General features: G+C 40.6%; 1 protein-coding gene across 2 annotated transcripts in view; it reads left to right on the forward strand.

Annotated features, from left to right (window-relative positions):
* LOC110490878 (procollagen-lysine,2-oxoglutarate 5-dioxygenase 2) overlaps nucleotides 1–13,025 on the forward strand; it is a 131,566-nt gene that overhangs the window by 104,070 nt on the left and 14,471 nt on the right. Inside the window, exons 12-14 of one of the 2 annotated variants that reach the window (XM_090199228.1) lie at nucleotides 2,792–2,917; nucleotides 6,960–7,101; nucleotides 10,175–10,237. In XM_090199228.1, coding sequence (XP_090055354.1) covers nucleotides 2,792–2,917; nucleotides 6,960–7,101; nucleotides 10,175–10,237 — 331 coding nt within the window. The remainder of the gene's footprint in view (nucleotides 1–2,791; nucleotides 2,918–6,959; nucleotides 7,102–10,174; nucleotides 10,238–13,025) is intronic. The other variant, XM_090199229.1, reaches the window with a different exon arrangement.

A 13,025-nucleotide genomic window follows, 5' to 3' on the forward strand; every position in this document is an offset into this window, starting at 1 on the left:
GGATAGATAACTATTTGTGTTGTTTGTTTAGTGTGTTCCAAGTGGTTAGATTCTATTCAATTACATTGAGCTGATTTCTGACGTGCTGTTCCTTCTTTTTCCGTAGTGTATTCTGTGTTGTTTTAGTGATTCACCATAGTGAATGTGTGTGTGGACTCAGGTTTTCTGGGTCTCTATGTTTTTGGTTGGATAGGTTTTGCAATTTCATTTTTAGGTTTTTGCATTCTTCTTCAAATCATTTGTCATTGTTGTTCATTTTCTTAGGTTGTCTGATTTGCAATTTTTAGATTTGATAGGGAAGCTGAGAAGTCAAATATAGTCTTAGGCTTTATACTGCAAAGTTTACACTACACTATTACAGTGAAGAGGTGATGGTGAGGTGGGTGAAGATGAAGGTGGGGTGAAGATGGGGTGAAGGTGAAGTGTAGGTGAAGGTGGGGTGAAGGTGAAGGTGGGGTGAAGATGGGGTGAAGGTGAAGTGTAGGTGAGGTGAAGTGAAGGTGAAGGGGGTTGAAGGTGGGGTGAAGTTGGGGTGAAGGTGAAGGTGGGGTGAAGGTGGGGTGAAGATGAAGTGAAGGTGAAGTGTAGGTGAAGGTGGGGTGAAGGCGGGGTGAAGGTGAAGGCGGCAGGTAGCCTAGTGGTTAGAGTGTTTGACTTCAAATCAAATCAAAGTTTATTTGTCACGTGCGCCGAATACAACAGGTGTAAACCTTACAGTGAAATGCTTACTTACCGGCTCTAACCAATGGTGTGGAAAAAAAGGTGTGTGTGTGTGTGTGGGTAAGTAAAGAAACAAAACAACAGTAAAAAGACATTTGAAAAAAGAGTAGCAAAGCTATATACAGACACCTGTTAGTCAGGCTGATTGAGGTAGTATGTACATGTAGGTATGGTTAAAGTGACTATGCATATATGATGAACAGAGAGTAGCAGTAGTGTAAAAGAGGGGTTGGTGGGTGGTGGGACACAATGCAGATAGCCCGGTTAGCCAATGTGCGGGAGCACTGGTTGGTCGGGCCAATTGAGGTAGTATGTACATGAATGCATAGTTAAAGTGACTATGCATATATGATAAACAGAGAGTAGCAGCAGCGTAAAAGAGGGGTTGGGGGGGTGGAACACAATGCAAATAGTCCAGGTAACCACCTGTTCAGGAGTCTTATGGCTTGGGGGTAAAAACTGTTGAGAAGCCTTTTTGTCCTGGACTTGGCACTCCGGTACCGCTTGCCATGCGGTAGTAGAGAGAACAGTCTATGACTGGGGTGGCTGGGGTCTTTGTAACTGAAAGGATGCAAGATCAAATCCGCAAGCTGATAAGGTAACAATCTGTTGATCTGAACAAGGCAGTTAATCCACTGTTCCTAGACTGTCATTGGAAATAAGAATTTGTTCTGAACTGACTTATCTAGTTAAATTTAAAAAATTACAGTGAAATGTTTTCTCCAGGAAGTTGTCCAAAAGGGTTTGAATGTGTTGTTGCCTAATTGTTTTTTTTGTAGGTTTCCACACTACTTTCCTTCCATCTACAGCATTTCTTAAAATTGTTCAGATCCTTTGGCTTTGATGATTGAGTTATAGCTCTGTTCAGGGAGACTGGGGTTTTGCTGTCATCTGATAGGGGTGTTAGTGGGCTGACTGTGAATGGTCTAAGAGGCTCTGGGTTGAGATCAGTGATAAAATAATCAAACTTATAACTGGTGTTGGGGAATAATCAGAATTGGTTGGTAACATAGGTAAGATGTTTTACATTCATCATATGTTTGTAAGTTACTTCTCATCAGAATGTTATTTTTGTATAATACTGTGGCGGGGTTGCACTATCTGTTCTATGTCAAGACTAAGTTGCTTGGGCCGCAGAGAGGGGAGAGGTCAAGCGTGTATCTCTTGGCTCCACAATGTCTGTGTGCCAGTCAGTGTGTCTCTGTGATCTTGTCAAGATAGGATGGATTTGATATATGCCTGTTGATATGGAGGATTGGTTTATGGTTCTGAGTTTGATAAAAGAACATAGTTTAGGAGACAAAGCTGAACGATGAATTATGCCGATGCGGTCTTATCCTGTGTGTGTCTTTGCTATAAAGGATCTCAGTTGAAATGTGGGAGGGACTCTCAGAGAATTCATTGATAGACACTGAATTGATCTGAGAGTCACAGGGTTGTGATAGAGCTCATATAATTAAAGATGGACTTTGTGATAACTAACTCTGACTTGTGTGTGGTTTGCTCTCATGATTTGGTAAATAGAGGAAATTTCCACGACACTGGCAAGGGATGAGCTATAGGTGTACCTACCAAATGAGTCCCCTCGAAGCCTACCATTGACTATGTACAGACCCAGCGTGCGACATAACTGCAGAAGTTGTGACCTATTTCTGTTGGTAGGTTTGTCATAGTTGTTTCTAGGGGTCATATTTTGGAGTGAATACTGTAACCTCCAGGTAGGTGTTTGTCCCCCTGTGTGCTGAGGGCGTCAGGTTCTTGTCCTGTTCTGGCATTTAGGTCACCAAAGTAGTACATGTTCCTGAGGCTGGAAATGATTGATCTTCCTCTCTAGGATGGAGAAGCTGTCATCGTTAAAGTATGGGGATTCTATTGGTGGGATATACTGTAGGTAGCACACGTGAGGCCATTTTTCTCTGTTGACATAAATCCCTTATTATTTTCTAGCCAAATGTAAAATGTTCCTGTTTTTCGAATAATTTAATAGTGGGTTATGTCTCCTCTATATCAAATTAGCCCCCTGAGTCTTTTCCCCTTCTTCTCCTTCTTCTTCTTCTTCTCTTTTCTGCAGGAAAATAATTGGTCCCCTTGTCACTCGTCATGGCAAGCTGTGGTCCAACTTCTGGGGAGCGTTGAGTCTGGATGGTTACTATGCCCGTTCTGAAGACTACATCGACATCGTGCAGAGCAAGCGTGTGTGAGTCTCCTGTCCTCAACCAATGAGGTTGGGTTCTTCCTATAAACCATCACTCCTGTATATCAACATGCTGGGTGATTTGTAAATGTAGGAGTATTTCTCACACACTGATCTGTTTCATGGAAGCCACAATTCCACAAAATTCTACCTTTAAACTGTGAAAGCTCCTAGATAGTTTACTAGGTTGTCATAGCCTGGGTTTATAGGTTACTAGATAGTTTACTAGGTTGTCATAGCCTGGGTTTATAGGTTACTAGATAGTTTACTAGGTTGTCATAGCCTGGGTTTATAGGTTACTAGATAGTTTACTAGGTTGTCATAGCCTGGGTTTATAGGTTACTAGATAGTTTACTAGGTTGTCATAGCCTGGGTTTATAGGTTACTAGATAGTTTACTAGGTTGTCATAGCCTGGGTTTATAGGTTACTAGTTAGTTTACTAGGTTGTCATAGCCTGGGTTTATAGGTTACTAGTTAGTTTACTAGGTTGTCAGGGCCAGGGTTTATGGGTTACTAGTTAATTTACTAGGTTGTCAAGGCCAGGGTTTATGGGTTACTAGTTAGGTTACTAGTTAGTTTACTAGGTTGTCAGGGCCGGAGTTTATGGGTTGCTAGTAAGTTTACTAGTTAGTTTACCAGGTTGTCAGGGCCAGGGTTAATGGGTTACTAGTTAGTTTACCAGGTTGTCAGGGCCAGGGTTTATGGGTTACTAGTTAGTTTACCAGGTTGTCAGGGCCAGGGTTTATGGGTTACTAGTTAGTTTACTAGGTTGTCAGGGCCAGGGTTTATGGGTTACTAGTTAGTTTACTAGGTAGTATACCTGGTTGTCAGGTCCAGGGTTTATGGGTTATGTTAGTGAATGGTTGTGTGTCAAATAAACCGTAAAGGATCTGTTTTAGGAAAGACCTCTCTAAACTAGACTTCTGTCTTCCTAAACCAGACTTCTGTCGTCCTAAACCAGACCTCTGTCTTCCTAAACCAGACCTTGTCTTCCTAAACACCAACTCTGTCGTCCTAAACCACACCTCTGTCTTCCTAAACCAGACCTCTGGTCTTCCTACACCAGACCTCTGGTCTTCCTACACCAGACCTCTGTCTTCCTAATCCAGACCTCTGGTCTTCCTAAACCAGACCTCTGTCTTCCTAAACCAGACCTTGTCTTCCTACACCAGACCTCTCTTCCTTAACCAGACATATGTCTTCCTAAACCAGGAGAGTGATCATGTTCCAGACTTCTCTTCCTAACCAGGAGAGTGGTCACTTCCTAAACCAGGAGAGTGATCACTTCCTAAACCAGGGGAGTGATCACTTCCTAACCAGGAGAGTGATCATGTTCCAGCTTTCTCTTCCTAATCCAGGAGAGTGATCACTTCCTAACCAGGAGAGTGATCATGTTCCAGCTTTCTCTTCCTAATCCAGGAGAGTGATCACTTCCTAACCAGGAGAGTGATCATGTTCCAGCTTTCTCTTCCTAATCCAGGAGAGTGATCACTTCCTAACCAGGAGAGTGATCATGTTCCAGCTTTCTCTTCCTAATCCAGGAGAGTGATCACTTCCTAACCAGGAGAGTGATCATGTTCCAGCTTTCTCTTCCTAATCCAGGAGAGTGATCACTTCCTAACCAGGAGAGTGATCATGTTCCAGCTTTCTCTTCCTAATCCAGGAGAGTGATCACTTCCTAACCAGGAGAGTGATCATGTTCCAGCTTTCTCTTCCTAATCCAGGAGAGTGATCACTTCCTAACCAGGAGAGTGATCATGTTCCAGCTTTCTCTTCCTAATCCAGGAGAGTGATCACTTCCTAACCAGGAGAGTGATCATGTTCCAGCTTTCTCTTCCTAATCCAGGAGAGTGATCACTTCCTAACCAGGAGAGTGATCATGTTCCAGCTTTCTCTTCCTAACCCAGGAGAGTGATCACTTCCTAACCAGGAGAGTGATCATGTTCCAGCTTTCTCTTCCTAACCAGGAGAGTGATCACTTCCTAACCAGGAGAGTGATCATGTTCCAGCTTTCTCTTCCTAACCAGGAGAGTGATCACTTCCTAACCAGGAGAGTGATCATGTTCCAGCTTTCTCTTCCTAACCCAGGAGAGTGATCACTTCCTAACCAGGAGAGTGATCATGTTCCAGCTTTCTCTTCCTAATCCAGGAGAGTGATCACTTCCTAACCAGGAGAGTGATCATGTTCCAGCTTTCTCTTCCTAATCCAGGAGAGTGATCACTTCCTAACCAGGAGAGTGATCATGTTCCAGCTTTCTCTTCCTAACCCAGGAGAGTGATCACTTCCTAACCAGGAGAGTGATCATGTTCCAGCTTTCTCTTCCTAATCCAGGAGAGTGATCACTTCCTAACCAGGAGAGTGATCATGTTCCAGCTTTCTCTTCCTAATCCAGGAGAGTGATCACTTCCTAACCAGGAGAGTGATCATGTTCCAGCTTTCTCTTCCTAATCCAGGAGAGTGATCACTTCCTAACCAGGAGAGTGATCATGTTCCAGCTTTCTCTTCCTAATCCAGGAGAGTGATCACTTCCTAACCAGGAGAGTGATCATGTTCCAGCTTTCTCTTCCTAATCCAGGAGAGTGATCACTTCCTAACCAGGAGAGTGATCATGTTCCAGCTTTCTCTTCCTAATCCAGGAGAGTGATCACTTCCTAACCAGGAGAGTGATCATGTTCCAGCTTTCTCTTCCTAATCCAGGAGAGTGATCACTTCCTAACCAGGAGAGTGATCATGTTCCAGCTTTCTCTTCCTAATCCAGGAGAGTGATCACTTCCTAACCAGGAGAGTGATCATGTTCCAGCTTTCTCTTCCTAATCCAGGAGAGTGATCACTTCCTAACCAGGAGAGTGATCATGTTCCAGCTTTCTCTTCCTAATCCAGGAGAGTGGTCACTTCCTAACCCAGGAGAGTGATCATGTTCCAGCTTTCTCTTCCTAACCCAGGAGAGTGATCACTTCCTAACCAGGAGAGTGATCATGTTCCAGCTTTCTCTTCCTAACCAGGAGAGTGATCACTTCCTAACCAGGAGAGTGATCATGTTCCAGCTTTCTCTTCCTAACCAGGAGAGTGATCACTTCCTAACCAGGAGAGTGATCATGTTCCAGCTTTCTCTTCCTAATCCAGGAGAGTGATCACTTCCTAACCAGGAGAGTGATCATGTTCCAGCTTTCTCTTCCTAACCCAGGAGAGTGATCACTTCCTAACCAGGAGAGTGATCATGTTCCAGCTTTCTCTTCCTAACCAGGAGAGTGATCACTTCCTAACCAGGAGAGTGATCATGTTCCAGCTTTCTCTTCCTAACCCAGGAGAGTGATCACTTCCTAACCAGGAGAGTGATCATGTTCCAGCTTTCTCTTCCTAACCAGGAGAGTGATCACTTCCTAACCAGGAGAGTGATCATGTTCCAGCTTTCTCTTCCTAACCAGGAGAGTGATCACTTCCTAACCAGGAGAGTGATCATGTTCCAGCTTTCTCTTCCTAACCAGGAGAGTGATCACTTCCTAACCCAGGAGAGTGATCATGTTCCAGCTTTCTCTTCCTAACCCAGGAGAGTGATCATGTTCCAGCTTTCTCTTCCTAACCCAGGAGAGTGATCATGTTCCAGCTTTCTCTTCCTAATCCAGGAGAGTGGTCTCTTCCTAATCCAGGAGAGTTGAATGTTGAACATGTTGAATATAATGAAAAATATGTATTGCAGCTGATTAATATGATTTATTGTCAGTACTAAAACTAAACCCTCTCTCTCTCTCTCTGCTCTCTCTTTCTCTCTGGTCTCTCTCTCTCTATATTTCTCAATCCATATCTCTCTCTCAATTTCAATTCAATTCAAGGGGCTTTATTGGCATGGGAAAAATATGTTAACATTGCCAAAGCAAGGGACATAGACAAGAAACAAAAGGGAAATAAACAATAAAAAAATGAACAGTAAATATAACGCTCACAATAGTTGTAAAATAATCTAGACATTTCAAATGTTATATTATATTATTGGCAATGTTGTAACAATATGCAAATGGTCTCTGTCTCTCTCGCTCTTTTCTCAGGGGTGTATGGAACATACCCTACATGGCTCATATATACTTGATAAAGGGAGAGGTCCTGAGAAACCAGCTGAAGGAGAGGAACCATTTTGTTTTGGAGAAACTGGATCCTGACATGGCTCTGTGCAGACACGCTAGAGAACTGGTAAAACCACTCAGATTATCTAGTTAGCAGCTCCTGAATTGACAATAATACTCTGTTTAGAATATGACAGTGTACAGGACTTCTGGTTGATATACATTAGATTATACAGGACATCTGGTTATTGTACAATTTTCTTTAGCCTCCTGAGGTTGAAAAGGCGCTGTTGCGCCTTCTTCCCCACACTGTCTGTGTGGGTGGACCAATTCTGATTGTCAGTGATATGTACTCAGAGGAACTTAACTTTCCAGCTTCTCCACTGCGGTCCTGTCCATGTGGAGAGGGGCGTGCTCCCTCTGCTGTTTCCTGAAGTCCATGATCAGCTCCTTCATTTTGTTGGCATTGAGGGAGAGGTTATTTTACAGGCACCCCTCTCCCAGGGCCCTCACCTCTTCCCTGTAGGCTGTCTCGTCATTGTTGGTAATCAGGCCTACTACTGTTGTGTCGACTGCAAACTTGATGACTGAGTTGGAGTCATAGATGAACAGGGAGTACAGGAGGGAGCTGAGCACGCACCCTTGTGGGGCCCCTGTGTTGAGGATCAGCAAAGTGGAGGTGTTGTTTCCTACCTTCACCACCCGGGGGAGGCCCGTCAGGAAGTCCAGGACCGAGGTGCACAGGGTGGAGTTCAGACCCAGGGCCCGGAGCTTATTGGTTAGCTTGATACTGGTACTATGGTACTATGATGTTGAATGCTGAACTATAGTCATTGAACAGCATTCTTACATAGGTATTCCTCTTGTCCAGATGGGATATGGCAGTGTGCAGAGTGATGGCAAATACATTGTCTGTGGATCTATTGGGGCGGTATGCAAATTGAAGTGGGTCTAGGGTATCAGGTAAGGTGGACTTAACTAGCCTAACTAGCCTCTCAAAGCACTTAATGATGACAGAAGTGAGTGCTACAGGGCGTTATTGTCATTTAGTTCAGTTACATTTGCCTTCTTGGGTACAGGAACAATGGTGGACATCTTGAAGCAAGTGGGGGACAGCAGACTGGGATAGGGAGAGATCGAATATACCAACCAGATGTCCTGTATATTTTAGGTTAAATTATATTAGTTAATGATACTTTTGTTAGGTTATGTTAGTTCATGTTTATATTAGTTTATTTTAGTTCAGGTTAGGTTGTGTTAGATTATTGTCTTTGGTTATGTTAGATTATGTTAGATTATGTTATGTTAGATTATGTTAGATTATGTTATGTTAGGTTATGTTAGATTATGTTATGTTAGATTATGTTATGTTAGATTATGTTAGATTATGTTATGTTAGGTTATGTTAGATTATGTTATGTTAGGTTATGTTAGGTTATGTTAGATTATGTTAGATTATGTTATGTTAGGTTATGTTAGATTATGTAATGTTAGATTATGTTAGATTATGTTATGTTAGGTTATGTTAGATTATGTTAGATTATGTTATGTTAGATTATGTTATGTTAGATTATGTTATGTTAGATTATGTTAGATTATGTTATGTTAGGTTATGTTAGATTATGTTATGTTAGGTTATGTTAGGTTATGTTAGATTATGTTAGATTATGTTATGTTAGGTTATGTTACATTATGTTATGTTAGATTATGTTAGATTATGTTATGTTAGGTTATGTTAGATTATGTTATGTTAGGTTATGTTAGATTATGTTATGTTAGATTATGTTAGATTATGTTATGTTAGGTTATGTTACATTATGTTATGTTAGATTATGTTAGATTATGTTATGTTAGATTATGTTAGATTATGTTATGTTAGGTTATGTTAGGTTATGTTAGATTATGTTAGATTATGTTATGTTAGGTTATGTTACATTATGTTATGTTAGATTATGTTAGATTATGTTATGTTAGGTTATGTTAGATTATGTTATGTTAGGTTATGTTAGATTATGTTATGTTAGATTATGTTAGATTATGTTATGTTAGGTTATGTTACATTATGTTATGTTAGATTATGTTAGATTATGTTATGTTAGATTATGTTAGATTATGTTATGTTAGGTTATGTTAGATTATGTTAGATTATGTTAGATTATGTTATGTTAGGTTATGTTAGATTATGTTAGATTATGTTAGATTATGTTATGTTAGGTTATGTTAGGTTATGTTAGTTTTTGTTAGTTTAGTTTATATTAGGTTATGTTATGTTAGTTTATATTAGTTTAGGTTATGTTAGTTTATGTTAGTTTATGTTAGTTTATGTTAGGTTATATTAGGTTAAGTTAGTTTATATTAGGTTATGTTATGTTAGGTTATGTTATGTTAGGTTATGTTATGTTATGTTAGGTTATGTTATGTTATGTTAGTGTATGTTAGTTTAGTTTATATTAGGTTATGTTATGTTAGTTTATATTAGGTTATGTTATGTTAGTTTATATTAGGTTATGTTATGTTAGTTTATATTCGGTTATGTTAGTTTATGTTAGGTGATGTAATGTTAGGTCATGTTAGTTTATGTTATATTAGGTGATGTAATGTTAGGTTATGTTAGTTTATGTTAGGTAACCATCTGCTGTGGTATCCTGTACCCAGTCTGTCTCCATGTGTTTGTCTGTCCTTAAGGCATGATCTCCAGCATCTTTGGTGCGAGCAGGGCTCTCCGCTCCACTGGTCCCATCATTTTGCACCTCCTTTCCTCCTCCTCCTCCTCCTCCTCCTCTTCTGCTCGTCTGTGTCATGTGACCATGTCCAAACAATGGGAATGTCTGGCTGATTTCCAAACCTTGTGTTTTTTTTACTGCCCTGGTCCTTCTAGACTTTGAACTAGTCTGTCTAGTCTGTCTGTCCAGCTGGGCGTTATGGCATCCCGTCACGTGTCACCCCACGCTAACACCTACTACCATGGAGCTCTGCTACGTCACTTCACTCTGTCCCAGCATGCAACACTTACTAAGATAAAAACTACCAAAACATCAGCTTCAGAGGGAATCTTGGTATTCCTCGTGCAATGCAGCAGGCTCATCTCCTTCCCATGCTTCCGCCTCCTGTATGTTACGTCTCACCTACCTACCTATCAGCTCTCTCTCTGACAAAACGTAACGTTACAACATTTACATGGTGATTTTCCTTCGTTTTAGACCAATCACAGAGAAAAAGACTCCCCCAACCCGGAAACATTCCATATGCTCAGAGTTCCAAAGGTTTTTAACTGCTTTCATTATTCTATTTGGTGTCAATATCAATTTCCAATGTAGGTTAACAATGTAGGTTTACAATGTAGGTTTACAACGTAGGTTTACAACGTAGGTTTACAACGTAGGTTTACAAGGTAGGTTTACCATGTAGGTTTACCATGTAGGTTTACCATGCAGGTTTACAATGTAGGTTTACAATGTAGGTTTACCTATAACGTAGGTTTACAAGGTAGGTTTACAATGTAGGTTTACCATGTAGGTTTACCATGTAGGTTTACAATGTAGGTTTACAATGTAGGTTCACCATGTAGGTTTACCATGTAGGTTTACCATGTAGGTTTACAATGTAGGTTCACAATGTAGGTTTACAATGTAGGTTTACAATGTAGGTTTACAATGTAGGTTTACCATGTAGGTTTACAATGTAGGTTTACCATGTAGGTTTACAATGTAGGTTTACAATGTAGGTTTACCATGTAGGTTTACAATGTAGGTTCACCATGTAGGTTTACAATGTAGGTTTACCATGTAGGTTCACCATGTAGGTTTACAATATAGGTTTACAATGTAGGTTTACAATGTAGGTTTACCATGTAGGTTTACAATGTAGGTTCACCATGTAGGTTTACAATGTAGGTTTACCATGTAGGTTTACAATGTAGGTTTACAATGTAGGTTCACCATGTAGGTTTACAATGTAGGTTTACAATGTAGGTTTACAATGTAGGTTTACAATGTAGGTTCACCATGTAGGTTTACAATGTAGGTTTACCATGTAGGTTTACCATGTAGGTTTACAATGTAGGTTTACAATGTAGGTTTACAATGTAGGTTTACCATGTAGGTTTACCATGTAGGTTTACCATGTAGGTTTACAATGTAGGTTTACAATGTAGGTTTACCATGTAGGTTTACAATGTAGGTTCACCATGTAGGTTTACAATGTAGGTTTACAATGTAGGTTTACCATGTAGGTTTACAATGTAGGTTCACCATGTCCAACCAATGTTGGCATATGTCCAACACTGGTAGGTGTTTTTTTTAATTATTGTTATTTCAGCCACCCTACGAAATTGAGGAATCAGTACCAGAACTCTTATGAAACATGTTTTCCCATCAGAGCATTACCAGATCAAACCTAACAGATCTGTTTATGTGATAAATGATCATTTGTACGTTAAAAACATCAAATCGTCTCTAGAGACGTCTTTCAGGATGTCTGCCGAGGCCTCTTAGAGAAGCTCTGCCAAACCAATAGAGATGAAGCTGTCTATCTCTCAAGCCTAAGCCTTAGGTCAACATTGATTTCCAATCTGTCATGACTGAGGTTAGATACACAGGAAGCACCTGCTTTTGGTCATATCTTTTATCGACAATCCCTTTCAAAGCTTTTGTGGTGCAGTCCCTTCAGTGCCGCATGGAGTATTTAGAAGGAGGAATAACGATCTGATCCGTCCGTGATAGCCATAGTAATGTAGCCATAGTTATGTAGCCATAGTTATGTAGCCATAGTTATGTAGCCATAGTTATGTAGCCATAGTAATGTAGCCATAGTAATGTAGCCATAGTAATGCAGCCATAGTAATGTACCCATAGTAATGTAGCCATAGTAACGTGGCCATAGTAACGTAGCTATAGTAACGGAGCTATATTCACGGAGCTTTAGTAACGGAGCTTTAGTAACGGAGCTATAGTAACGGAGCTATAGTAACGGAGCTATAGTAACGGAGCTATAGTCACGGAGCTATAGTAACGGATCTATATATAGTCACGTAGCGTCATTTACGTAGCTATAGTAACGGATCTATATATAGTCACGGAGCTATAGTAACGGATCTATATAAAGTCACGTAGCGTCATTTACGTAGCTATAGTAACGGATCTATATATAGTCACGGAGCTATAGTAACGGATCTATATAAAGTCACGTAGCGTCATTTACGTAGCTATAGTAACGGATCTATATATAGTCACAGAGCTATAGTAACGGAGCTTTAGTAACGGAGCTATAGTAACTGATCTATATATAGTCACGGAGCTATGGTAACGGAGCTTTAGTAACGGAGCTATAGTAACTGATCTATATATAGTAACAGAGCTTTAGTAACGGAGCTATAGTAACGGAGCTATAGTAGCGGAGCTTTAGTAACGGAGCTATAGTAACTGATCTATATATAGTAACAGAGCTTTAGTAACGGAGCTATAGTAACGGAGCTATAGTAGCGGAGCTATGGTAGCGGAGCTATAGTAACTGATCTATATATAGTCACGGAGCTATAGTAACAGAGCTTTAGTAAAGGAGCTATAGTAGCGGAGCTATAGTAACTGATCTATATATAGTCACGGAGCTATAGTAACGGAGCTATAGTAACAGAGCTTTAGTAACGGAGCTATAGTAGCGGAGCTATAGTAACTGATCTATATATAGTCACGTAGCGTCATTTACGTAGCTATAGTAACTGATCTATATATAGTCACGGAGCTTTAGTAACGTAGCTATAGTTACGGAGCTATAGTCACGGAGCTATAGTCACGGAGCTATAGTCACGGAGCTATAGTCACGGAGCTATAGTCACGGAGCTATAGTCACGGAGCTATAGTAGTGGAGCTATAGTCACGGAGCTATAGTCACGGAGCTATAGTCACGGAGCTATAGTCACGGAGCTATAGTCACGGAGCTATAGTAGCAGAGCTATAGTCACGGAGCTATAGTCACGGAGCTATAGTCACGGAGCTATAGTCACGGAGCTATAGTAGCGGAGCTATAGTCACGGAGCTATAGTCACGGAGCTAT

Source organism: Oncorhynchus mykiss, chromosome 15, assembly GCF_057628025.1.
Source record: "Oncorhynchus mykiss isolate SJ-2025 chromosome 15, ASM5762802v1, whole genome shotgun sequence".
NCBI lineage: Eukaryota > Metazoa > Chordata > Actinopteri > Salmoniformes > Salmonidae > Oncorhynchus > Oncorhynchus mykiss.